This window comes from Urocitellus parryii, chromosome 1 (assembly GCF_045843805.1).
Source record: "Urocitellus parryii isolate mUroPar1 chromosome 1, mUroPar1.hap1, whole genome shotgun sequence".
NCBI classification, from domain to species: domain Eukaryota; kingdom Metazoa; phylum Chordata; class Mammalia; order Rodentia; family Sciuridae; genus Urocitellus; species Urocitellus parryii.
The window spans coordinates 266,024,585-266,052,358 of NC_135531.1; the positions used below are offsets into that span (position 1 = coordinate 266,024,585).

At 49.9% G+C, this 27,774-nt stretch overlaps 1 protein-coding gene across 1 annotated transcript in view; it reads right to left on the reverse strand.

The window, feature by feature from the left end:
* Nucleotides 1–25,379, reverse strand: part of Cfap65 (cilia and flagella associated protein 65) — a 33,137-nt gene extending 7,758 nt beyond the window's left edge. Inside the window, 24 exon segments of the mRNA XM_026390308.2 lie at nt 1,257–1,367; nt 1,544–1,610; nt 1,878–2,054; nt 5,683–5,811; nt 6,117–6,330; nt 7,322–7,453; nt 7,886–8,036; nt 8,240–8,398; nt 9,225–9,449; nt 9,940–10,185; nt 11,432–11,569; nt 12,991–13,350; nt 13,570–13,770; nt 14,621–14,886; nt 15,234–15,456; nt 15,925–16,070; nt 16,286–16,485; nt 16,663–16,829; nt 17,463–17,565; nt 19,674–19,858; nt 21,739–21,937; nt 22,276–22,378; nt 22,381–22,416; nt 25,322–25,379. Of these exon segments, the coding sequence (XP_026246093.2) occupies nt 1,257–1,367; nt 1,544–1,610; nt 1,878–2,054; nt 5,683–5,811; nt 6,117–6,330; nt 7,322–7,453; nt 7,886–8,036; nt 8,240–8,398; nt 9,225–9,449; nt 9,940–10,185; nt 11,432–11,569; nt 12,991–13,350; nt 13,570–13,770; nt 14,621–14,886; nt 15,234–15,456; nt 15,925–16,070; nt 16,286–16,485; nt 16,663–16,829; nt 17,463–17,565; nt 19,674–19,858; nt 21,739–21,937; nt 22,276–22,378; nt 22,381–22,416; nt 25,322–25,379 (3,996 nt within the window).
* Between the last annotated feature and the right edge of the window lie 2,395 nt (nt 25,380–27,774).

Here is a 27,774-nt window from a genome sequence, read left to right on the forward strand (position 1 = left end):
AGCCAACTCAGTCTCTGGTAGCTTGTTATCACAGCCAGAATGGACTAAGAAAACTAGTAACTGACTTCTACTGAAAAGCCCTCTAGGGGCCTCACATGAACTTCACACTTGGCCAAAACCAAACTCTTCACTCTAAAATTCATTCCTTTCCCCAGTTTGTTTCCTTTCTGAAAATGGCACCACATGTCCCTTGTAATTTAAGCCAGCTTCTCTGTCACTGTCCTGAATGAGGCTGTTGGGAGGTCAGAGGGGCAGAAGGTTGTGAAGGGAGGTGAAAGGAGTTGGGTACTGGGACTCCCTTCAGGCCCGGGAAGCCCATTCCTCAGTCTCTAGGCTGAATGTCTGGCAACACCTGCCCAGAAACACAGGGGCTTCTAAATGCTTAGAGACTTCATAGATGCTAAATATTCCAGAAAAATCTTATGTTCACCTCTTGGGCACTTCCAATATACATTTTCAGAGCACAGGTACCTGATTCTCTCCAATTAATAAAGAAAAGTTTACAACAAGGATTGGCATTCCTATCCTTTATATCTCCTTGCTGCAGTAATTTCCAAACTCTGGCTGACACCTATTAGTGAGCAGTTCTATAGTGGGTGTTATCCAGCATTTTTAAAATGGAACATGGCCAGGCATGGTAGTGCATGTCTATAATCCCAGCAACTCAAGAGGCTGAGGCAGGAGGATCATACAATGAGGCCAGCCTTAGCAACTTAGCAAGACCCTCAGCAACTTGGCAAGACTGTGTCTTAAAATTTAAAAGAGGGGGGTGGCTGGGGATGTAGCTCAGTGGTAAAGCACTCTTGAATCCAATCCCCAGCATAAATAAATATTTTAAAAATAAACAAAAAAGGAACAGAATAAATGCTCTTTTCATGTGGTAGCCTACGTGTATATTTATGATACTTCTGTTTTGGTTGTATGTATATGTAAATACTGGGGTAATAAGCATATATGATATAAAACATGTTAGTGTAGTTCATGGTCAGAGAAGTTTGAACAATCTTATGCCAGAGGGAAAACCACTCACTTTTGTATGAGAACTGAGTCTGATGAAAAGGCTTAGTCTCAGGCCCCAGGAGACAAGCTTCTCACTTTGAATCTCCCCAGTTGCCCAATTTGGGGTTTCAACCTGCCAACCCTACCTCTTAGGTGCTTCTAGAGGACAGCATCTTTGTCAGTCATCAAGGTTGTCACAGATATGCAGAGATCAATGCTTAGAACTCTTGGTGATCAAGATGACATAGACCACTGACCTGCCGTGGGGGCAGCGTGTTGCCAATGGGGACAGGGATGAACTGGTGGCTAGTGGAGGTGAAGAGTACGTACTTCTGCTCCGGCTTCACTGTTATGCCTATGAAATTTAACTGGAAATAAAAAAGCCCAGAGATAGCATCCTTCCCTGGGAGGAAGTGGCACACCCAGCAGAAAGATCTGGATCCTGACTCCCAGTGGATACTATTCCCAGTTCCTCACTTGGTTGTCCAGAGAGCTCCTCCCTCAGCCTGAGACCCAGGGCAGGGCCAGGGTGTTGGGGTCTTACCAAGATCTCCCTGCCATGTGACACCTTGAAGAGCACTGGCAGGCGATCAGTGCCAACAAACAGGTGACTGGAAGAGAGGGGACAAGTCTGGGAGTGAGTTCTTTGAGCCCTCGTAAAAGTGGAAGAATAAATGGACATGGTATACCAGTGGATTTGAGCCAGCTAGCTCCTGGGATGACCCATACTTGAATTGGAACAGGGCAAGAAGGACATTAGGCCTCCCCCGCAGGTAGGAAGGTGGCCTCACAGGGGAATGGCCCTGGAGTCCCACAGTGAAAGGCCAAGGAAAGAGGTCTCTAGGACCAAAGGTGCGAGGTGGGGGAAGGAGGAGCACCTGTACTTTAACTCCACCATCTGCTCCTCCCCAGGACTCAGGCTCCCAGTCTTGGGGCTGATGGAGAAGATGCAGTTGTCCTCTGCACGCATTTGGTGGAGCTCAGTGCTGTCAAAATCTACTTGCTCTGCCCATAGCTCCAAGTCAATCTGCTGGTCACTTGGAAAGAGGAAGGCCCTGGAGGAGGAAGAGGGATTTGAAGTAAAGGTAGTGAAGCTGTGCCAGGATGGGTGAATCAGAAGAAAGGAGTTCTGAGCCTCTGCCACACCTTTTGCATTTCTTCCCCCCATTTGGCAGGTTGTGCCATGCACGGCTGAGCTAATGTGGCTGTTGTGCATTCTTATTCCATAGTAGTCCCCTATGGACTAGGGGCCATAGTGAGTAAAGGAGAAGTGAAGATTGGGGCTCCCATTGCGGGTAACAGGAGTTGAGTGGGTCACTTGTACTGATGGGCCACTCAGCGTGGGTCACTGATACTTCTTTGATAAAACTCTTAGGAAGGGGCCATTTGAGGCTCCCAAGAATGCTGGCAGCAACCCCCAGGGGTCCCTGACAGGAAAAGTATAGAGGCCAGCTTAGGCATGGCGTGGAATAACGTTCTGGAAGTGCTTTGCACTGAAGAAAAATAGACTGTGCGCTCTCGCTGCCAATAGTATCAATAAAGGGGTCCTGAAGTCACAATCGGTTAGGAGAACGCTTCACTCTCAAAGATGGCACGGAACTGGCTCCAGCAGCAAACTAGGACAGCAATGTGAACAGGAAACATCCAGAAGAAAAAAAAAAAAGAGATTCCCTAGAGTTTCAGGGGTGAGGGAAACAAAGAAGACAGATAGGACACACCCCAAAAGCCTCCACAAGGAAATGCAAGCCAACTCTCACAAGGAATCTGTTTCAATTTTTTTTTCTTTTTTTTACTTTGGCAATGTGAACATCAGTTATGTTGTAACAATGCTGGTAAGTTTAGAACAAAGAGACACCCTTACCCTTAGGTAAGGAGAAAGGAAACTGTTATAGTCTTTTCAAAGGAATTTGAAAAAAAAAAAACGTGTTTGCTTCTTGACCTAGAAATCCCATGTTGGGTCCTCCATTTGGGTTCAGCATCTTCTCTGCACACACTGCCCTCATCCAGTCTCCCTCCGAGGTCCTCTACTGGACCTCCAGTGGGTGCCCTCTCCCAAGTCTGGAGGATTGCTATGGCTCCCACCTGTCCTGCAAGCTGCTAACCTATCTTCCCTGGAGATCGGGGTGACTCTCTGAAGGCTGACTACGTCTGCCTCACCCGTAGCTTTCATCACTTTGGTCCCTTATGAAGAAGTCCAAATTCTCCAAAGAAAGGTTCCCTGCATGTCCTAGCCCCTGCCTACTCCCCCAACCTCACCTGAGGCCTTTCCCCCCTTCCTCCTGCTGCTCCAGCCCCATTGTTGTCCACCAGGACCTCTGGTGGGAAGGGTCTTGGTGGCCTTTCTGCCTCTGGATCCTAGGCTGTAGGTCTAGCTCAGCTGTAGCTTCATCTAGGAAGTGTTGCTGATATCCCTACCCACCTCCCGGAAACAAGCAAACAAACATGAGCAATTGACCCCCATTTGAGTGCTGCACGCTTATCCTCAAAGCACACATTAGGCAACCAGGAGGCTGAGCTGCCCCAGGCCCCTTATGCTCTAAGGAAGGCAGGCTGGAGCCAGGAGCCTCCACCCAGGAAGTAAGGTTTAGCCAATCAATAAAAACGAACCAACGAACAAAAAAAACGTCAACCAGTATATCTGACATCTCTAAGTGATCGCCTTTTTTTTTTTTTTTTTTGGTATGGGGAACTAATCCCAAAGGCATTTAACCACTGAGACACATCATCCTCAGTCCTTTTGTTTTGTTTTGTTTTGTTTTATTTTGAGACAAGGTCTCTCTTAGTGCTTATGACCTCACTAAGTTGCTTAGGCTGGCTTTGAACTTGCAGTCCTCCTGCCTTGGCCTTGCGAGCCATTGGGATTACAGACAAGCACTGCAGTGCTGGTGGGCTGCCTTTTAATTGCAGACCCTATGCATCCTGGGGCCAAACAGAGCAGAGGTGTCAGGGGAAGGCTTGAGGGGAGGGGGCAGCTACACGGCTCTCCTCCCACTTAGGGTTCTCCCTCCATCCTGTCTGCTGCTACCTCTAGTCCAAGGCCATACTCCCTCTATATAACTGGTCCTGGCAGAAATAAAACCCTCTGTCTGTTCTTTATGAACTAAGCAGAGACAGACTAGAATTTGTTTTAAAAAAGAAAAGAAAAACAGAAAGAAAAAAAAAGCTTGTAAGAAATTGAAACAACACAATTTTTCAATTGTAAGAAATTGAAACAGCACAGAAGAGTCAGGCCCCTTGGAACCCTGCAAGAAGCACAGACTCCTTCCTATACCTCAAATGCTCTCCACCAGTGAGGGGTCCAGTTCAGCAGGCACTCTGCCTGTTTCTAGCACCTGGACCCTGTCCACTGAGAGTGTGAGCTAGGCTGCTCCTACACAAACACACAGTGTCTGCGGTCCACCAAATACCCTGCTCCACTCCAGGACACAGGCCAACACCCGGAACCCCGTAGGGTCTGGCTCCTGGCCCACCAGAGCCCAGTGATTGGCAGATCTGGAGCTCAAGGCAGGCCCTGGCTTTCCCCACCTCAGCCAGCAGTGGGGCCAAGCTTCCCCGGTTAGTTTTTCAGGGCCAGAAGCCCTGGGCTGCTGACAGTCCCATCCTTCCCTGACAAGAGCCACTTCATAAGCCAGCTTCTCCATCTCACTCCACCACGGAGGGTGGGGAGGGGACAGTCAGTGCAAGGGGCAGCTGCTGCACACCCGACAATGGGCCTCCACTTCCCGGCATCCCCCTTACCCCAAGACTCCTGCTTAGGCCACCGGTTTTGCATCACAAATTCTCCACCTGCAGTTTACTCTCTAGTACTTGTCCAGCCTGGGGAGGGGCGGAGCTCTCTCTCTCAAGCCTGACTCAGATGGGAACCCTTCTTTTTCACCTCTTGATAGCTAAGTAAAGTTGGAAGTCATCAAAAGGACACGAGTTCTGGGCCCAAATGGGAGGAAAGTGGAGCACAGGAAAGGCTGAGCTTGCTGGGCTTGGGTCTCCAGGCCTGGCCTCTGGGATCTTTGAGGTGCTGCCTGCTCTGTAGCCAGCTTCTACCCTGCCAGCAGACCCCACAAATTTTCTAAGCCATGCCCTCTGGGGGAAGGTCCATCTGTGGCACCAAACCCCTGTTTCTCTGAGACTCTTGACTTGAACCCAGTCAGGCCCAGCCCTGCTGCACTGGGAGCTGTTTGGAGGGTCCTAGCACCTGGATACCTTTGGTATGCAGAAGCTACTCAAAGCCTTCTTGTTCTGGAGTTGGACACATCTGGATTTCAACCTGGCTCTGCCCACTAGTGAGTGGTCTTAGCTGAGTCCTTAACCTTGGCCTATGGAGGAGTGAGAAGAGAACGTTCTCACAGGGCTGCTGTGAGCACTGGTGGATTGAAGCCTGGAAAGACAGCACTTGGCATGCAGCAGGTGCTGAATAAAAGCTTCTCATTCATTTGGTTACTAAGATGACTGTGCCCAGTCTCCATCAGGGCAATTCCACCCTGCCCTGAGCCTATCAACACGTCTCAGCCAATGACAGGTCCCAACTGCTATTGGGTGACCCGAGTCCCACCTGGGCCTGCACACCCTGTCCATGGGGAGGCTCATTCCTCAGGTTTCCCACTGGCAAGAGAAGCTGACTCTTCCACACCCTTCTGGCCCCGTCCCCGCACCCCCCATAAGCCACCTCCTCCAGGCCAGCCATACCAGTCCAAGGGTACCATCCCAATGTTCTTCAGGTCCAGGAGTACCACAGAGAGTGGGGCCTTGAGCGGTGCTACCCCAAAATTGAAATCAAGTTTCAAAGGGGTGAAGACAGGGGGGGTCTGGTTCGTGCTGTGTGAAGCAGAGAAACAAGCTCAGAACTGGGGATGGGACGGGGAGGGCTCCCAGGGGTGGCTGGCTTGGGCACTCCCATCTCCCCAGGTGGGAAATGGAGAATGTGGAACTCAAGATGAGTTAGCTCTTCAGACCTGAGATAATCCTTGCTTCTCCAGGTCCCTCCAGGGAGGAGTGAGAATTTGGAGGTCACTTCTCCCAAAAGATGAAAAGCAGCTTCTCAGATAGGTGCTGGGATGTGGGCAGGTAGCTCCATGAACATTCCCAGTAGTCCCTGTCCCCTTTTCCCTGGCCCAGCTTACCTGTGCCGGGTGGGCACTTGGTAGGTGAGCTCCCCGGGTGTGGGGTCACGTGCCAAGTAATTGTTGAGCATGTCCAGGGAGAAGAGGCGCCACAGGTGCTTCCGGGTGATGCCCTCGGCACTGCCCATGGAGTAGGCATCAAGAACGGAGAGCAAGGGGTACACAGCCACCAGAGAGACTTGACACAACTCTTTCTTCTCGCCAACCTTGTTATCTGGGAGCATGGGTGTGGAAGAGAGGGGCGGGGCATGCAGGTAAGTGATGCAGGATGGGGGGGGGGAGAGCAGGCCGCAGGCTCTGGGGCATTTACAACACAGCCAATTCTTGTGCTTTACACACTTAGATTTTTTGCTTTTAATGTGCACTGTTATTTGTTTTCAAATTAATTTCCCTAATAGTTTATTGAGACATAATTTATATTCTGTGAAATCTACCCTCTTAACATATAATTCAGTAATTTTTGTATATTCAGAGTTGTACAATCATCACTACTACTGAATTTTAGAAAACTTCTATCACCCTGCAAAGAAACTCAGTACTGGGCTGGGAGTAGCTCCGTGGCAGAGCATGGTACCAATTGGCTCTTGCTCCCCATCTACCCTCTACCCCAGCAACCACCCATCTGCCTTCTGTCTGTATATTTTTGTCTATTCTAGATGTCACATATAAATGGAATGATTCCATGTGCCTTTCTGTGACTGACTTCCCTAAGCATCATGTTTTCCATCTGTGTGGTGGCATGTGTCCCTAATTTTGTGGCCCATTATCACCCCCATTTTATAGATGAGAAAACAGAGGCACATGGAGGTGCAACAATTTGCCAAGACTTTGCAGTTATTAAGTGTTGGAGCTAGGATCCCAGCTCACTGAGTCCATGTTCTGGTGCCTGCTCACCTTCCAGGCTAGTAACAGATCCATTTCATGGAGGAGAAAGCTGAGGCTAAGGGAGGCTGTGGATTGGTTTAAAATCCCATAAGAAATCAGCACATCTAACTTTGCATGTTGAGTCTTCCACAGCTCAAGTGCACACACGTGCAAACACATACTGTCAGATGCAGCGTACACACCGATACCAAAGGCATGCTGCATCTTGGCCCAAGCTGCTGTCTCGATTCTCAGCAGCCCCCACAAGCCTGCTGCACACAGCTCTCTCCCCTCCCCTCTGTCCTTCCCAGCCCTGACTCTCCATGCCAGGCACCAGGTACCTCTGTGGGATAGGAGAGAGTAGCTGATAGTCCAGGAGTACTGGGACCGGCGCTGCGGGCAGGCTGTCAGGCAGATGTTGTCTTTGGAGTGGGGCGGCATGCTCCCCTCTGAACGGTCTAGCTCCAGAGCTGCTTGGGGATGATGCAGGTGGGTCAGTGGGAAGAGGCACCTGGTCTCTCCTATTCCTTTTGAGATACCCTCGCTGGTCCAGGAGAGCACTGGCTAGAGGAGCCCCAAATCAGAAAACAGGGAGGCCCTCCTCCCAGGATGGGTCAGAGGCACCGCACTTTGTATTACTGGCACCTGCTAGGTACTTGTCTTCACCTAGCAGTCCTGTGAGGTGGGTACCACCAGTAGCCCCATTTTAAGGACGAGGATGTTGGGGCTCAGAGAGGATAATCATCTGCACAAAGCCACACAGCCTTAAAGTGGAAGCACCATGTTTCAAGCTCTGTTCTGCCTGACCAAGACCATCACGCAGTTAGCAGTACCCTCCATCTTAAACAGTACCCTCCCTGACACACACACCTCCCGACCCCTGACCCCAGCCCAGGTCTGAGTACCAGGGGAGTTGTGGTCATCGCCCACGGGACTACGCTGCTCCAGGTACAGGCGGTAATAGAGGGTGCAGTTGCCATCGTTCAGAAGCGCCAGGTTCCTGGACTCCCTGCTAGTCACCAGCACGTTTCCGAAGTCCAGGTCCTTTGCCTCTGCCTGAGGCACAGTCAGCCAGCTGCTGGGGGACTCCCTTGGGTCCCCAGTCCCATAATCCTACTCCTATCCCTGGAGCATCCCCCCAAGGAAGGCCAGGTCCAGGGCGGTGGGTGGGGAAGCCGGAGGAATCCTGTCCCTGCCCTCTGGGAGTCTGTCCCACTTGTGCCCTGAAACCCCCCACTTTGCTGGGGACTCCCACTCACAGAGAGGCTGCTGGTGATGCCCATGCCCACCAGGCGGATCATGTAGTGTGTGATGGCTGGGGGCTTGGTGTTCAGGGGCAGGCCAGCTTCCCAGACGCACATCCCCACTCGGAACAGGTACTTGGTCTCCTCCAAAGGGCTGAAGATCCACGTCAGCGTCTGAAGTCACAGAGATGATCCCTGCCTGGTTCCTCCAGGGTCCCCTTCCTCAGGCTCCTGGCCAGTAGAGGTCCCACTGTGGGGTGTCAGGCTCTGGCCATGCCCTTGAGTGTCTGCTCCATGTGGTACATTATGTCTCCCCCACCCTGCCTTCCATGGCAGGTGAGTGGTATCACTTTCAAGACTCATTTTGGGCTGAGAAACTAGAGCCTCAGAAAAACAAGGTAACTGGCCAAGAGTGAGACAGCGGGTGAGGGTGGTAGCTGGGATGGTTCTGGCCAACTCCAAAGTTCATGTGATCGCCCCTACCCTCTGCTTACTGTCTCTGGGCTCTGACAGATAGATACCATGTGTTGGTTTCCCCCCCCCCCCAAGTCTAGCCTCCCCAGTTACCCTATGAGGCTCTAGACTAGAGACAAAGTCTGCTGTTTGGGGTCCCAGACTGTGCCCACTTTGTTCTATAGCGGGGAATCATCACCCCTACTGAAAGCCGCCCATTTGGCCCCAAATCCAGCTGCTCCACACCACCCTTCCAGCAATCTCATAGCTTTGGGACCATGGACGACGGAGCATGGACTACCCCGGTTCTAGACTTAGTTCTGCACTTTCTAACCTTGATCTCAGTAAACAGCTCTTTCCCACTAAGTCTCAATTCTCTGTGAAGTGGGGGAGATGAAGGTGGTACTCAGAATACCCACTCACAAGTTGGGAGAGGGGACTGTGGACTGATGGGTGCAGCATAGCCTGTGAGAGCCGGGGCAAGAAACGCTGAAGGTGAAGGTGACGGTCACTCTCCACCACCCTCAGCAATGGTCAGGGTACTCACAAGGCTCTCATTGGGCTGGATGAGGCCTCTGGCAGGCTGGACGGCCAGCGTCTTCTGGTGCTGCTGGGAGACCCTCCACTCGAACTCTAGAGGCAGACGCGAGGGGTTGCGGAAGGTGAAGGAACTGGTGGAGGAGCAGCCCACCCAGGTGGGCTTGAAGAAGACGCTTCTGTAGGTGTCCAGCTTCAGTTGCAGTGGCTCCTCCCGGCTCTGCAGGCTCACCTCCTTGAAAGAGGGTGGTGCCTGAACTTACCTCAGGGTCCTGGCCTTCCCAAGTGTCCAAGAGGCCATGGATGGTCAGCTTTCCCCTCTTGGAGGGTGGAGCAAAGGTCCTCTGCCAACCTGAGTCTGGCAGTTTCTATAGAATGTAAACTAAAAAAAACCCTGGGACCCAGAGAGGATGTACAGGCCAGTTCACAGGGTCAGACATGGGTCCACCAGCCAGACCCTATCCCTGGGCTGCCCCCAAACACCCCCCACCACCCACAGGTGTGAATCTTGGATATCTGTACCCTTTGTCTTGGTCCTATATTCTATGAAGTGGATGGGCAGGGCCCTGAGGGTTGCCTAGCTCACAAATGGAACCATCTCCCTGAGATACTACCTTCCTGGATAGTTCAGGGGAGCCTTGCAAGCCAACCCCAGAGAGTGGTTTTGAAAAAAGAAGTCACAGATTAGGGTCCACTTCTAAGGACTCCCTATTCTTGCCTCTTACCTTGAGATATTGGGAGTAAAAATTGAACTGCAGGTAGAAAATGTGCTGCTTCCAGGAGGTGCCCTTAGGGTAGGTGCTGATGAGAAAGATCTGGTGGGCCCCAGGGGCCACCAGGCCTGAGGCAGGCCGCAGGGTGATGTCTGAGCTGCTTTGGGGGGCCAAGCTGAAGATCAGCAGCATGGAGCCTTTGTTGACCAGGAGCAGGCTGCGGTAGGAGGGCTCACCAGAGGACACTGCAGGAAATAGCTGGGAGTGGGAGAGAGGAGGAAAGCAGGAGCCCTGTCAGATCCCCACCCTTGGGATGCACACTCAGGGGCATGCATGTGGGTGTGGGTGGGCCATTTCCAAGGAGATCCAAGATGCCCGCACACAGCTCAACCAACAACCTAAAAGTAGGGAATTGAGGGAGGCCACAGTCTAGCACCAAAGAATACTCTGTCTTCCCTCTTGCTGAGACCTTTAGAAACAGAGGTCGGGTAATCATAGGTCCTAGAAAAACTTAGGCCTCCAAGGTCTGTCCTTCCGGTGAGAAGAAAAGTTGTTTAGAGCGCCCTCAAATCACCCTTTGGAAAGATGCTTTAGGAAATCCTGGTCTAGAAGCTCAGGGGCAAATGATTCTCATGCAGGTGACTGAAGGAATCCAGCCCCAACTGCCCAACCCCCAAACTCTTCTTGAGCCTCTGAGGTGGGGCGTGCACTGGGCTACAGCTGATCAAGCTATAAAACACAAACTCTCAATCCTGGACCCAGCTCCCATCCAGATGTGGGGACTATGGGAAAGGCCACAAACCACTTGAGGACATGCCAAGGGAAGGCTGCTGAGGGCATCAGCAGGAGAACCCTTTGAGTCAGGGAGGGCTTTGGGCAGGGGTGGTACAGGTTTGGGATTGGGGAAAGGAGTGGAGCTGGTGGGAGGATCAGGCTCAGAGCAGTACTTTTCCAGGGCAAGAAGACTATTGAGAAAAGCTGATGATGGGAGCCTGGAGGAGACATCAGAGGCCAAACTAGAATTAGCAGCTGGTGGCCTGGCAGTGGGCCCTACACTTTTCAGCTCTTCGACACTCTGCTTCATAGGCCTGAAGGGCCTCAAGGGCCTTGTGAGAGACCTGGGAATTCTGATCCCCCAAGGAGTATCCCCCAAGGACAGGGCTAATGGTCCTTGTTTCCCTAGGGCCTAGCCCAGGACCTAGGCTGGGCAGGCGCTCAGTCAACAGGGCACTGGCAACAAAGGAGCTGAGGAGGTTTAAACCTGAGAGGCAGAGGACCAGGTGACTATTTCAGAGGGAGAAGGGAGGACTGGTGGCCAGCTCCCAGAATGTCCCTGTCCCAGTGCCATGGTCTAGGAGCAAGTCCTTAAATGGCCCAGATCCCCAGGACAGCTGGAGAGGGTGTAGGGGTGTGTTTCTGAGGCAAGACAGAGAGAAAGAAAGATCTGCAGGTAGGAGCCAGCGCTCCCCTGTCCTTCTCTCACTGCTGTTGGTGCCATACTCACCTTGGGTACATCCAGGGAATATTGGGGGACATGATGCTCCAAGGCAGCAAAATAGCTGTGGCCTCGTGCATTCACTGTCAGGCACCAAGGTGGGCATACAGTGCAGTCCTCCTCGATATTGCTGTAGCTCCACAGGACCTGCAGGGGGCAGCTCAGGGTTCCATGGAAGGCAGCCACCTTGCCCCACCCTCCCCTGCCCCTGTGCTGCAGGAGTCTTACATTGGGTGCTGAAGCTGGGATGGATAGGGGGCAAGGGCGCAGGGGGGACAGTGCATGCAGAGTACAACAGCTGTACACCCCTCACCTCCACCCCCACCCCGTCTTGAGCCAGGCCCTACAGGGAGTGCTCTGCAAACCCTCTCTTGGTAGTCCCCACAGCCGGGAGGCGGGTGGGGCAGGATCTGAAAGCAGCATTCATTCTCTAGGAATGAGCCCAGAGGAGCAGTAGCCAATGGAAATACAACATGAGCCACAAACACCAGCCATAAATATAATTCTAAATGTCCCAGTGGCCACATGAAAAAGTAAAACGCATGAAATTAATTTCAATAATATATTTTATTTAACCCACTGGATCTAAAAATCTTATCACTGTAACATATAATCATCATAAAATTATTAATGAGATATTTTACTTTCTTTTTGTATGAAATCTTTGAAATTTAGTTTTGAACTATTTTATATTTATAGCACATCTCCATTTTCAGTGTTCAGTGGCCCCGTGTGGCTGCTGGCCGCCTTATCAGACTATTACAGGTACACAGCCTGTAACCCTGTAACCTAAACCTGATGTGCTTGGCCTCAGCCAAGCCAGGAATCTATAGCCTTATTCTACAAATTTCCATATTCCCCCACTGCCGAGACACCAGGGCAGAGGTAATTCAAAACTCTGTTTGGGAAACCTCCCTAAAAGTTCTGAAACAGCCCCTGGTTTACAGATGAAAAGATACGAAGGAATTTGTCCAAGGTCACCGAGCTGGTCAGGGACTCCGACCTTGACGGTTCAGCCCTGCTCTTCTCCAGCCCAGAGCTAGCAACTGCGAAGAACAGCATGTGGACAGGGCTGAGGGAGGGAAAGTGGCTGCCTGGGAACATGGAGGGACTAAGAGGCCCAGCAGCCACAGCAGGCCTGGGGACAGGCTGTGGACTGAGGTTCTTGACAGGGGAAGCTGTACTCAGTAGCCCTCCCTGGTGTACTTCATTATCTGCACCCTGACTCAGTTCCCAGGCCTGGTTCCTGCCTGCCCACAGCTCCTTTGTAGGGACCATTTCCTGCTTGGAGGACTAGAAGGGAAGCCAGGAACCCCCTAGCCCAATTTTCCTGAGTTCCTCCCCAGAGGGGAGGGAGGCCCCAAATGAATGAGACATTATCAGGGGGCCCGAGTTAGGCCGGATCAAACCAGTAGGGGGTGCTGTCCAACAAGGAGAAAGTAGGAGAAGCTGGGCATGGACAGGACGGACCATGCAGGACCCTGTGTCACATGCTGTCACCCCACCTTGCCCCTCTCTGTTGGGGAAGGCAGAGAACCATCTTCCCCGACTTGTTTTGTAGCACACACCTTGTAGGCAGCAAAGGCTTCAAGCTCCACAGCATAGAGGCAGTTGGGGTTGGGTGGCTGGAAGTGCAGACGCAAGGCTACAGACTTGAGTGGGGGCACATCGCAGGTGTCTGGGGTCACCCAGAAGGGACAGTCATCTCTGCGTGTCCAGACCACTTTGATCTTGCCCTTGGTGTGGTTCATCAGGCACAGAGGGATAGGGTTGGGGGGCTCAGGCCCAGGGCAGCCACCAAAGTCCACCTCCATGGGCTCTATGCTGACGGGTGGGGGGAAGATGGCCAAGTCATTGGTACCATCGAAGAAGATCTCAGTCATCGGGGGAATATAGGGGTATTGCGGGGCTGGCATATCCTCCGGGTCCTGTAAGGGGAGAGACAGGGATGGTGCCCAACTGCCATTCCTCCTGCCACTGCCCTCCTTCTGCCCCTCCCTTCTGGAAAAAAAGACTGCAAGAGCTCCATGAAGGTCACCCCCAGCTATAGTTGTACCTCTGGGAGCAGAGGACTGTTCACAAATTGCTAGAGGGGGCTGGAACCTGGAAAGGGCATCCTGGAAAGGGCACTAAGGGATCCACGGTACCTCAATGGGTATCATAAGGGCCCCATTCCTGTCTTGTTCCAGCTTCCTCTCCTTCAGCATGATGCCCAGGATGTCAGGAGGGTACAGTGTCAGACCCCGAGCCAGGTGCGTGCGGTACCAGGTGAGGTGCTGAGGCTTCAGGATGACGGGCTTGGTGTTGTCTGAGTGGCAGGTTCCTATCAGGTCCAGGAACAGCGGGTCCTGCGACATTTTCCATGGGTGACAGGGCACAGGAGGGTTGGTGGGGTAAGGGGGTACGCTGGGGTTGAACTGAGGACCGACACTGGGCAAACAGGATGGCAGAGATGGAGCTGCAGGGTGGTAGGCAGAGGGAGCATTCTGAGAGCCGCCTAGCTGACTCAGTGTAAGTGGGATACTCAGCCATGGCCTGCCCTTCCCTCTGCTGCACATGGGCGCTGGGCATTCCTTGTACTACCCATCCCACTGCCAGCCAAGGGCCTGCAAGACCAGCATTTAGGCCCTCCCTGTGGGAGCAGAAAACAAATTCGTTCTTTCCTCCCATCCCAAGGCCCCCATGAACCCCACACCTGCATGAGACTCAGAAAGAGGCACCCACTCTCCAGGCCTAGAGAGAGAGGGCCCAGAGCCTGAGTACCTGTTCGGGAGGCATCTGAGGATAAATTTCAGTCCCTGCTTGTCATCTTAGCCAGGCACCCTCAGGTCAGGGCACCAAGGGAATGACCTGCCCAGAGGCCTGGAGTTGGGTTCTCAGACTCTCTGCCTTGCGCATACTGTGTGGAATGACGCCTAAACCCCTCTCTCCCCAGCCCACCAGCGACAGCTTCACCAAAGTCTCTGGCCTGGTAGCAACCAGACAAGCTTGGCACACCCAGTTGGCTCAGAGTAAGCCCTCAGGTGCTCCTGGCCACAATCAGCTCCAACAGCCTGGGCTGGAGCCCTGAAGGAGAAAATGGCTGAGAGATCACCCTGGAAGTTTCAGAATACAGGAGAATGGCTACCGAGGCCTGCCTTCCTCGCCGGCTCTCAGACTGAGGGATTCCTTCCCCTCAGCCCCTTCCCTACCACTCACCTGGTGGTGGATGAGACAGGCTACCCGCCGAAAGCAGATGATGGGGCGAGTGGGCCGGAAGGTGCAGTGCAGGGTCCTGCGGGCCTTGCCCACCAGGGTCCCGAAGGCAGGCTGGATGCTGAAGACACTCTCCTGGCAGTCGATGGCAAACTGGAAGTGTGCTGTGCTGTCTGACTGGTTCTCTATCCACAGTGTCTGCTCCGAGTGCTCCCCAGGGTTGACCCAGTTGAAGTTGACACAGTAGTGCTGCAGGGCCACAGCAGGACCTGGGCACAGGAGTTGTGGTCCCTGCGAGTGGGCCCTCCCACTTGGGTGGGGCTGGGGTATTAGCCTCCCAGAGAATGTCTCAGAAAGGCTGACACTGCTGGGGGTTGCTGTTGCCTGGGGATAGATGGGCAGGGAGGATGGGCACAGAATCCCTGCAGCCTGAGCAGAGACCCATGTCATTAGGGGTAGTGGCAGGATGGTATCACCAGGTGTCCACAATGCTTCCCCACTGGGCCACGAGGGGGCAGCAGACATCCAGGCTGACAGGCAAGGTCTCTTAGGAACAGACAAGGAGTTCTCTGGAATCCTAAATCTGAGCTGCTCCTGGCCTGGGGGACGCCATTACCTATACAGAAACCAACGACTTTGAGCACAGTTTGGGAGACACAGCCGGAAGACATGATGGAAATGTAATCCATAGTTCTGACATCCAAGGCCTCAGGGTGGAAGAACAATGACACATATTTCTTTTCTCCTGGGGGCACGATGCCATGGCCCTTGGAACATGAGAAGGCTTGGTCTTTGGCCAGAATGTCTGAGGCTATTTCGATCCTAAAAGGGGCATTCACCTGTGGGTCCAGGTGAGGGAGCAAAGGATCAGGTCACAGAGTTGGGCAGTCTGGGCACTTTACAGAGGGGTCCAGCCAAGGTAGTGGGGGCAGCTGGCATCTAGCCCGTGCATACTGATTGGCATGGGTGTGGGTGAAGCTGCCTCCACCAGGAAGAAGGAAGGGCCATGCCGTGTGCCCAGAAAAGAGTCTTGTTCTTCCCAAAGCATTATGGGGCTAGCTATGGTCCTGGGGTCAGGACACTCTTAGGGCTACTCCAGGGGTTCTCTGAGAGGCTAGGGTCACATGAGTCCAGTGCCAGCTGAGAGGAGAGAGGAACTTCTAATGACAGCTGTTGACGTGTGTGGGATCAGACTGGAGGCTCTGGGTTATTATGAAAAGGGAATGGAGTTTAAGCGCACCCAGTCCTGGGGTCCCTGAGTGCTGCCTCCCCCTCCTGCCACCCTCCTTCCCCTGCCCAGTGCATACCACGGATGGGTTATACAGCCTTATCTGCCTCTCAGCTGTGCAGCCCACAGCAACGCAGCCGAAGTGCAACACCTTCTGCGAGCCCTCAGCATCCTGGTCCTCCGGTCGCTTGTGCCTTATGCTCACCACCAGCTGGGCACATTTGGCTGGGGCAGAGATGGGGCAGTTTTGGGGGAACAGTCCCTAGAAGGCATGTGTCCCCAGGGAAGACAGTCTGTGACATGATGGAAGCAAAGAAAAGGCAAAGCTTGTGTGTGGGGCGGGGGGGGGTTGGTGGGGAGGCAGAGTGGGAGGTGGGGGCACACTAAGGCCTTGAGACCCAGGGAGCAGCAGCTGGGGACGGCGGAGAGGAAAGCCTCACCTATAGCCTGCAGCTGGATGCTGCTTTTCTGCTTGCTGCCCTCCCCATACCAGCACGTGGCCTCCACTTCATGGATGACAGCCATGAGGGGCTGAAAGGTCACTTTGATCCTACAAGCCAGGCCTGGCTCCAGTAACCCCGTGGTGGGAAGGATCTGGAATGAGCTGGGGAACTCCCAGGTGAATAAGGTGGGCAGGTCCCTAGGAGGCAGGGGGTGGGTCCGGGTCACTGTACATCTGACTACTGCGTGGCCTTATCAGGTAGAGGCTCCGGGGTGCCCTATTCCCCACTGGGACATGCCTGCCTCCCCTGCTCCCTGGACTCTCTTCCCAGTGCTGGTTCTTGTCACCTCTGAGCTTCAGCCACTTTCCCCTCACCCCACATTGTCCAGGCAGAAACAGGCCTCAACCGTGTCCCCGATGGCACACATGGGCAGCTGTAGGGACGGGGGGCACTCTAGTTTGTGGCAAGGCAGGGTGGCCCTCAGTTCCACACAGAATATCCCCTCTTCCTTCTCAAACCACAGCTGGTCCTTGTACTCTCTCTGTAGGGCAGGGGAGAGGGGAGGCAGTCAGTAGTGCCTTCCTAGTGCTCAGGGGCCACACATCCCCCCCCCCCCCTCAGTCATCCCCCCAACACAACCCCTGGCAGTAGGCTGGGTTGTGACGTACTAGCTCAGCCTGTGCTCCTATACTGTCTGGGTCTCAGAGACGAGGGGCTCTTCTGTGGGGAACAAAGAATTTTGAGGACACTTTGGTAGTCAGTACATCAGTAGTCAGATGTACTAGAAAGGTTGAGGCAGGAAGATCACTTGAGCCAAGCGTTCAAGGCTAGCCTGGGCAACACAGTAAGATCCCCCATCTCAAAGAGAAATTGTTGTTGTTTCAAAGAATTTTGGAGAAACTTGCAGAGAGCAAGAAGAGGCCAAGAAATCTAGGACTTTCTAGTAACCAACACAGTATTGCGGTCTTTATGCCCTCAAATCTGATGGGGAATATCCCTCTGCCTAAGGAGATTAGGCTCTGAGCCTTGTGGGGGACTCCCCAGCTGGGGTTTTAGTTGTAGCTGGCAGGGTGTATGTGTGGGGAGCTCCTTGCTGCTCTGTCCTACTTCCTGTTCTGAGGTCCCAGTTCCCATGTCCCTCCCTTCATGCTACTGTTTGCTTGGTGGGACTTACCTCCTCCAGAGGCCGGAAGACAATAGGCAGCATGAGAGTTATGCCTGGGCTCAGGAAGATGGGCTGAGGGATGACCGTGAAGAAGAACTTGGTCTTGAGAGGCCTTCAGGAAAGAGCCAAGAGATGAGCACTTCAGATCTGGGCTTATAGCAACCAGAGGAGGCAGGAAAATTGCAGACTCTAGAGAGAGCTGAGGGGGCTGGAGTCCGTGGGACCATGGAAAAAAAGGAGATGAGTCCACGGAGAGGGAGATAGGGTCTGATCACAAGAGGGCACAGCCACTCCCACAATCCTTTCAGATCTTCACCCAAATCAAAAAAGAACAACACTTGTGCCTCTGATGAGGATGATGGCCCAGGAGGACAGGAATGGGGACAGGCTATCTTGATTTAACAGAATCCCTGAGCTCTTATCTAGGGTAATCAAGGCTGGGAAGGGAGGTGCCAGGGTGGCCAATGTCACAGATGTTATAGACTTTAAAAATATTAATAAGGTGCTGTCAACAACTCTATGCCTATAATTGCTTAAGTTTAGATGAAATAAACACACTCTGAGGAAAATATTACTAACCAAACTGACTCAAGAATTGCACAATAAATTTTATGGCATCCTACCTGAAATCATCAAGGAAATGGAATAGGTAGTCAAAAATATTTCCACAAAGAAAACAGTAGGAAGGAAAATTGCAAAGGCCCTAGAGACTAGGCAGGATCTCTAGACCCTAGAGACACAGAAAAACAAGCTTACTCAGAAACACAAAATTAGCAATATTAGCAAAAGGAACTTAACAACGTATAGAAAGCATACTCAGTTGTGACCAGTTGGGGTTATTTGAGGAATAAGTGGTTGATATAAAATAGAAAAATCAAGGGGCTGGGATTGTGGCTCAGTGGTAGAGCGCTCGCCTAGCACATGCAGGGCCCTGGGTTCAATCCTCAGCACCACATAAAAATAAAGGAATGGAACAAAGGTATTGTGTCCAACTACAATAAATAAATAAATAAATATTTAAAAAATAGAAAATCAATATATTCTACCATGTTAGTTAAGAGAGGGAAAAAATCAGATGATAATCTCAATAAAAATCTCACCATCATGTACATCCACAAGACTGGGGTCCTAATTAGAATAAGATATATTCCATGCTTGTTTAAATATATCAAAATAGATTTCACTGTCATATGTAACTACAGAGAATCAATAAAAATTAGGTAAACTTCATGGGTTTATGAGAAAAACTTAGCAAAGCAGAAATAGAAGAGAACTTCCTTAAAATGATCAAGTCCACCAGACAAAAAGAAAAAACCTACAGAAAATATCCAGCTTAATGGTGAAACATTGGAATCTTTCACTTGAAGATCATAAACAAGACAGGGCTGTTTTCTATAACTACTTCTGCTCAACACTTTCTATTTAATAGTACAGTAAAGGCAAAGAAAATGTACAAGAATTGGAAAGAAAGAAAGAGAATCACCACTTTCTATATAAAATATGAATGTGCACCTGGAAGAAACCCCAAATAATTACTAGATAAGTTATTAAACTTCAGTCCAGGCCTGATGGGGCACACCTGTCTTTCCAGCAACCCAGGAGGCTGAAGCAAAAGGACTTCAAGAGCAAGCCAGCCTCAGCAACTTAGTCACCCTGTCTTACAGACAGAAACGAAAGGGTTAAAAGGGTACACCAAATTCTCCCGTTTTACATAAAGTTCCTAAGAAGGTAAAATCAATTTAGGGATGTCATTTGGAGATGTAGACACAGCTGGTAAATGTATTTGAGAAAAGCAAGGAAGTCACATAGAAGGCGGGATGGCGGTTTTCTTCATTAGTGAGGAGGGAGGGACCCAGGATGGGGGAAGGGAGGCTTCAGACACTGTCATTGTTCCATGATTTCATCCATTTACAGGAGTGCCACTTTCTGGAATTCTTCAAACTGCACATTTTGAATACTCCTTTGATTTTATACAGCATTTTAAAAGTTCATTTTTTAAAAAAAATTATTATTATTTTTTTAGTTGTAGGTGGACACAATACCTTTATTTTATTTATTTATATGTGGTGCTGAGGATCGAACCCAGGGCCTCACACATACTAGGTGAGTGCTCTACCACTGAGCCCCAGCCCCAGCCCAAAAGTTCATTTGTTTTTATAGAGAGTCCACTTTGGGGACTTGAGGGCCCAGGGCCTGGTCCCTGGTCCCTCATTCTGGTACCTGTACTTCATCTTCTGGGTTTTCAAGGAGAGATTTTTCAAAACCAGGTTCTTCGTGGTCTCCTTCCCCAGTTCCCAGCCTTTCCACTGCAGCTCCTCGGCCACTTCAATGCCCCAGATGACCCTCTTCTTTACTTTGTTCTGCTTCTTTGGGAGGCACACTTGAGTGTCTATGGGGCTGCTGGGCTGTTCAGTGGCAGGGAGAAGGGGAAGAAGGAGAGGTGCATTAGGGGTAGGACACAAAGGCCCAGAGAGTGGACAAAGAGCCCCATGTCTCTAGCAAGTGAAGAGTGACAACAACCCTCACCAGGAGCATGGTCTGGAGAGAGGGGAGGAGCAGGCAGGCCCCAGAGGAAGATATGTCCTCTCCCAAGGTCACTGGAATGGTTTGCCAATGACAGCCTGTCTCTGGAAGCCTCCCTTTGGGCAGCCCAATCCAGCCAGTCCATCCAGAACACACATGCAGTCTTAGCCGGCCAGTTCTGTTCCTCACTTTCACCTCAGACCCTTCTCTCTCAGAAACCTAGTCCTCCCACTTCCTCCTCACTGAAGAAGCCTCTCCTATGTGGAATGGCACTTTTCCAGATCACAGGACCCATCACAGTTCCTTCTTCCACCCCTCAGCTGGCTAATAAAACTAAGCAGCCAACTCATGTGTGAGCCGTCCCTGCCCCTCCCCTTCTGGGTCCTCTCTAAGTGCTGTTCCTGGTGATGCTGGAGATGCAATGTGCTAACACTTCCCTGTCTGCTATGGAAAGATCCTTCACAGGCTGATGCTTGATGCCTGTACAGCTAAGGAGGAAGAGTGATGGAAACCTCCCTAGGTAGTAAGGTGGAAGAAGGATGAACCTATTGCCTCTTCCTACCAAGGCCATTGGTGTGATCACTCAACTTATTGCCATTTTATCTTCAACCACTTTATAGCTGGTTTATCATTACATACCACAAGGATGTAGTCATTCATTTAACAAATATTGTTGACCTATTATGCCCCAGTCTCTGTGCTAAGTGCTGAGATCACAATAGTGAATGAGACCAACAAATCCCTTCTCACTTAGTGCTCACATTCTCAGTTTCAATGTTTACTGAGAGTCCCGAATGGCCACTGTATTTTCTTTCCCTGACTGCACATGGAGAAGAGGTGGCATGGATCAGGGAGGGTGATTTACTATGAATATCAGTTGATGCATCTGTCAGGATCCAACCAGGAAAACAGAAGCCATCCTGGTATTTAAAACAGAATTTAATTATCAATCAGGAGCAATGAAGAAATCCAGGAATGAACATCAGCAACAAGGAGCCACCACACCCAGCTGAAGGGAGATGGTGGGGTTACTGGAGTCCTGAAGTTTCTATGGTGGGAACAAGAGCCATTGGGGAGATTCAGATGCTGATGCAGATGGGGCTGAAATCAGAGAGAGGAGGGAGCCTTTCCCGTCCAGAGGGGAGGGTGGCAAGCGAATCCAAAGTCGAACATGCCCAGAATGACACAGACGGAGGAGACACCTTCATCCAAGAAGACCCCTCTCCATAGGGAGATGAATGCAACAACCGTCACATATAAAGAGGCAGGTACCACCCCCAAGACACAACACACACTGCACCACCCACCTAACACACACCCTGTACCACCCACACACCACAGTCGCACGCCACACACCCACACACAATATGAACTCAAGCTGCACCAAACCCAAAGTCATACTCCGTCGTCACACCCTTGGACAGCTGTGCTGCCATACAGAGAACCACAAGAGTTACAAAAAGTAAACAACATCCACAGGATGGTCAAATACAAAGTCCCAGGGTCAAGGCCAAAAGAGTGTTCTGAAGTAAGAAACACTGGCTACCTGCCCAGACTCCTGCCTGCTCCTCCCCGTGGAGCCCCACCCCATGCTTCTCACATAGTGCTCACTGCTACGGACATTCCAGTTGGCTTGGTGCTCTACCTATGCAGGGTCTAACACTGGAGGGTAAATGACAGTCATGTCTCTCAGATTCCTGCCCCATTTCCCTGCCATCCATGTCCTGACTGGTGCTGCCATATTCTACTCTACCATTCTCACCTGGGCACTGGTGCTGCTGCTGCAGGTGCTCATGGGTATACTGCTGTCATTGATGGTGGGGACAGCCATTGTAATGGTACTCAGGCATGACCCACCAGAATTCACAGTGCAGTCTCCGCTGTCCCTGGGCCTCATGGTGGGACCTGATATCGCCTGGATGAGCAATGGGCACCTGGAACAAGAATGCCAAGGAAGCACTCTGACTAAGCTAGGAGTTCCTGCAGATCCAGGTACAAGTCTGGAGTGGGGAGGAGAGCAGAGTGGAGACAGAAGGGATATGAGAAAAAGAGGCTGATGATGGGGACTTGCCACAGCCATCACTGAGATGGAAGAGAAGGCCTGCTTCCCAACGCTGGTAAGAGAGGAGGCAGTACCATGAGACCCGACACTAGAAATATGATCTGGAGCTTTGCCTGGGGGCCGAGAGACACCACTCAGGAAAGGTACTCAACCGGAGGTTTGGGAATAAGGCCCATCCAGCCATGCCCCTCCATGGCCTCAATTGGCATTACTTAGCAAGTCCCCAGTCACCAAAGCACATGCCTTACCTTTAGCTTGCTTTTACTCTCTATTTCCTCTAAATGTGTCTTATAAGCTATGAGAAGAGAAATAGAGGGCAAAGAAGCAAATGAGATGGCATGTTCGTGATCTTCTGGGTTTTCTCTACCAGAACACACCCTGTAGACCAAGTTTAAAGCAAACATTCACTAAAATAATAGATCAATTAAAGAATAAATGAAGGGGGGGCTGGGGTGGTAGCTCAGTGGTAGAGGGCTTGCCTAGCATGTGTGAGGCACTAGGTTCGATTCTCAGCACCACATATAAACAAATAAATAAATAAAGGTCCATCAGTAACTAATAAAAAGGTTAAAAAAAACAAGAATCAATGAAGGGGCAGGGGATGTTGCTCAGTGGTAGAGTGCTTGCTTAGCATGCACAAGACCCTTGTTTTGATTTCCAACACTGAAAAAAAAAAGATTAACAACCTCTAGAATAGAGGGATCCTTGAATGGACTGGGTCAGAGCTGAAAATTATATGCAAAAATATGAAACAATTTCATGCATATTATATGCGACATATCATACATATACCCGGGTGCTATTTTCCAAGAAAAGCAATCACAGCTTTCACCAAATGAGTGAAAGAGAGTTCTTGACCTTGCTCTAAGGGATACAAAGTGTCTTAGACCACTTTTGGTTTCATCACTTCAAATCCTTTCTTCCTTTAATAGGTTTACTTTGGCACATACACTCACATGTGACTTTGTAACCTATATAAGAGAATAGCAACTTCTACTCTGAGACACTCCTGCTACAGCCAGTCTTGCTCAGGCACAAATGATAGTGGTTTCCAGACCTCTACAATGATCCACCTCACAACATTCAGCTCTAAGGGCTGGGGATGTAGCTTAATGGTAGAATCCTTGCCTATTATGCTTAAGAACCTGAATTCAATCCCTAGTACCATTTTTTTTAGAAATCTACTCAGCTCTAATTTCCTTTTACACTCAATACAGAGCAAATATCCAAGAAATCACCAAACATGGCTCTGCTCCCCAAAATATAATGCAAGGCAGGTATGTAATTAAATATTATCTAGTAGCCACATTTAAAAAGTAAAAGAAACCAGTGAAATAATAAAGTATTTTATTTAAGCCACTAACATTTAATAAGTAATTGACAGAAAATTATTGAAATATTTTACATTTTTTTCAAATATGATGTACAATTTTATATTTCAAATTCAGACTGCTCCTATTCCAAGTACTTAATGGCTACATTTGACTAGTGGATATCACCTTGGGCAGCATCACTCTTAACACCTTTTTTGAACATAGGAATATTTTTTCAGACAACTCAGTATCTTTCCCCACAATGTCAAAAATGGTATGTATTTCTGCTAACATCCACTGAGAATGTATGTGCCAAGCAGTGTTGTAAAGTCTTCACAGTTACTTTAATCCTTACAACAGTTTATAATTGCAAGTGACTTTCATTTTGTTTAGTCTAATTCTCCTGTTCATGTTTGTGGTTCAGCTCCTTATTATAATGTACTCACTCAAATTTAGTAAATATTTTATGATCACCTTTAAGAATTTGTACACTTCCCGAAGACACTCTCCCATTCCTTCTCTACCACCCATCCAAAGCAAAAGATTCTGTTGATTCAGTTGTTCCTAGAGGGTTTCCCAAATCTTCTGGAAAGGACTATCTTAGATCCACTCATTCATGTACTCATTCATTCACTCATCCATTCACAAAGTATTTACTGAGTGCCTACTATTAACTGATACTGTACTAGACATGGGACAAGACAGGCAAGACTCCTACCTTCAATTTTAAAGCAAACATTCAAATGTAACCCAAGAAATGCAAGCTGAAGACACAGGGAGGAAATTACCATTACTTTTCTGTCACTGAATCACTTTGGAGTCCTGCCCCTACTCATTGATGTCTCTGACTTCAGAGGATTCTACAGGCAGTTTCTGAAAAAGTTTCCATTCAACATATGGAATTAGCCCAGAGAGTGCATAGGGAGAGTAATGGGGTAAGAAACAGGCCCATCCTAGGCTAAGGACTGAATGAGCAGAAAGCAAGGCAAGCAGCTTTCAATTAACTCCCCAGACTCTCTTGGGACAAGCAAGTTTCTCCATCACACTGAACGTCAATCTATTCCATAAAATGAGGGTTGTCCTATTTCACAATTCATGTAAAGCTTATGTGAAATAAGGGGTTTGAGAAAGCATTAAACAAACCAATGTTACTACAACTAACAATCAACTTCCACAATAGCCTGCACTACTTTCCTAAAAGACTTCACACTGCTGCAATCATCGTGAAGACACTGGGCAATTATGGGTTTTGTTTTACTTTTTTCTTTAATCCAATCTTCTAATCTCCAGGGATACACACACACACACACACACACACACACACACATCACCAGCCACCTTTAATTGCCTAATTTCCGATATTAAAATTTCTCAAGATGACCAGAGAAAAAAATGGAGGTCGTCGTGGAGAGTTGAGGGGAAAAAATAGGTAAAATGAAGGAAACAAAATATACTTAGAGCTGTTCCTTTTTTGTCTTCGGGCTTCCCGGTCTGATCTCGCCCAAGTTTTCCCAGTCTTACGGGGCTGTCTGAGGACCCCGAGGGGCCCTGGCCACAACTTCCCGGAGGAGGCAGTCTCCTGGTACAGATTCCTTCCCTGGCTACTCGCTAGCAGCGGACCAACGCTCCTAACTCACACCGCCGCCATATTGCGGTCTCCACAGATACGGGACGCACAGGGCACAGCGTCTCCTGGTATCCCAGGGCAACGACGGCAACCCGAAAGGGTCAAGCTCAGTGTAGGCGAATGCGCTGCCCAAATGTTGATTGTGATTGTGATTGTGTGTGTGTGTGTGTGTGTGTGTGTGTGTGTGTGTGTGTGTGTGTGTGTGTGTATTGTTTGGATGTTGTTTTTGCGGTGATGGTGATGGAACCGCGCATGCTAGGCAAGCGCTTTACCACTGAGGTACATTCCCCAGCCCCTGTCACCCAATTTCAATCCTCATACTACTCAGTTTTTATTCCCTGACTTTTCCTGCTGTAGTAGTAACTGTGGGCTTTCACCAATCGCAAGGTGCTATTATACATAATGCCTTAATTGTCCTGACGTCCCAGCAATCATTGAGGACCAGATTTATAGGGGACTACTTCTTTGGACTGGACACCCAAATAGGAGTCATTCCTGTTCTTTCCCCACAACTGCTGTTGACATAGGGTCAGAACCCCAGCCAGAATCACGTTTCAGGCGATTGCAATTGCTAACTTATTTGCATATTGTTTGGAATATGAATTAACTCTTTGAAATTGAATTAACTCTCTTGAAGGGTTCCAAAGGTTAATGTATGAAGAAGAAATTACTATACAATACTGTGGATTTTCGGAAGCCCATGTGTTCACTTGTCCATGTGTGCTTTGGAGGAAGAATCTTTCTTGGTGAAGACTCTTTAGGTAGGTGAGGTTGGAAATCTCAAAGTTCATTTGTGGGTATTTAAAGATGTTTCACTATCCAGGACAGTAAGCTGGATTCTCCTCAGATTGAAGAGGAGGGCTGTGGTTATGGGAAGAGAGCTTAGTCTAGAAGTAAACCAAGAAATAAACTATAATTTTTGGAAAGTTAGGATTCACTTGTGAAAGGTGGAAGGTGGCTGAGATAATAGTGGCCTGAGTTGGCCTGGGCGATCACATGGCCAGAGGCACGCAGGACTGGGGGCAAGGGGCAGGCCAAGGGGCCTGTTAAGTTATGCTAGCATGATTAGGCTTGGAGTTTTCTTGGGATCAAGGAATGTAGAACTCAGTGAGTGTTTCACTTGTTTTCATGGAATTCTCAGAATCTGAAATGTGTACTTTGGACATGACGACTTTTATGCTGTTTATGGTTTCTATAATGATTTCCTTTTTGTTTTCCCCAAGTTCTTTTTGAAATGGTCAGCCTGACTCAGCTTGACCTTAAGGACAAAGAAATGGACCTTTCCATTTTAGGCCAAAATGAAAATAGGAAGCATTGTTCCTAGGAGTAGAGTCCAGTGGGGACCTCAGGAAAACCCCAAAGAGGAAGAAAAATTCATAGTAGGGCCATGAGTCCTTCTGTGTCTTTACTGGGGGATCCCCCTTCTAGAGTTCTTGTCCGCTTACACTTTGGTGGGCTCTGGGCTTGGAAGGATGAAAGGAGATGAATGGTTCCTCCTGTCAGCAGGGGCCCCTGTGGTCTTGGTTTCTATTGGATCTAGGGGATTCTAATTATCTCCTGGGAGCTCTGCAGCTAGTGACCTTGACTTACGTGGGGAGTCTCAGGGAGAGGTCTGCCTACTGGACCTTGCCCAGGGAGGTGGATAGCATGGAAAGAGGCACAGCTAGGATTTGAGCCTGAGGAGAGGAAGTGGAACCTTGGCTTGCTTTGGAAGTCCCCTTTTTCAGGAGCCTAGAACTTGTGGGAAATAATAGTTGCTGTGTCCTGGTAATCATGTCCTCCCTGGACAACCCCCTTCCCCCAAAAAACGCCATCAGAGGGAGGTGTTGTTTGGTTCAAGTCTGTAAACAAAAGTGAATGATGATTTAGGAAAACTGATGAAGCCCAGGATGTGGGTGAAAGGGAGAAGGATGGGTTGGAGCAGCCTCAGACCCTCCAGAACCCAGAGCTGGGGGTAAGAAAGGTAAAGCACACACGAAATATCTCTGCTAAGCTTTCTAAGTGTCTTTTCATGCTCCCATGGCTGCTCCTCTCCTCCAAAGAACAGAGAAGACTCTGGGAATCTGGGATTCATTCTGACCGTTATTTACTGGCTGTGTGGCTTAGGGAAAGTCACATCATTTTTTGATCCTCGGTTTCCTCATTTGTTTCTTGGGAATAATTTCCCAAAGGTATTGTGAAGGTTGAGTAATTGAGCCTGTGTAAAGCAGTCAACAAACTCTCTCTCTCTCTCTCTCTCTCTCTCTCTCTCTCTCTCTCTCTCACACACACACACACACACACACACACACACACACACACACACCACTCCTTAAATGGGAGGTCCCCCAAAATAAGTCAGTCAGTTTTCTGTGCACCGTCGCTTCCTACAGCTCCCAGCCTCTCTGCTGCACATTTAGAGTGTGTTTTTCTCACCACTCTTTCCTCTTTTGTTTCTCTGAGAAGGAGGCTACCCTGCTGCTCCAGGTGGAAAAAGACAAAAGCCGACAGAGTGCTCGACTCTCCTCTGGACAAGTCCTCTAGCACTTGTCTGTGCCCTCCTTCGGTCTTCCTTCACACTGCAACAATGGCTGTAGTCTGATTGTTGGATCTGGAATCAGGTCCGCATCCAAGGTGTATTTGGAGGAAGGAGGTGGGGTGGTGGGCTCTCTCACAGAAGCTCCTGGTCTCAGAAATGAGTGGGGCGTGTCTTCTCAGTCCAGCCTTGGAGGTGGAAAGTGACAGGGCCATCAGCGTATTCAGGGATGGATGTAGGAGCATGCACGGGGCAAGGTCCCTGTAGCTTTTGGAATAGGA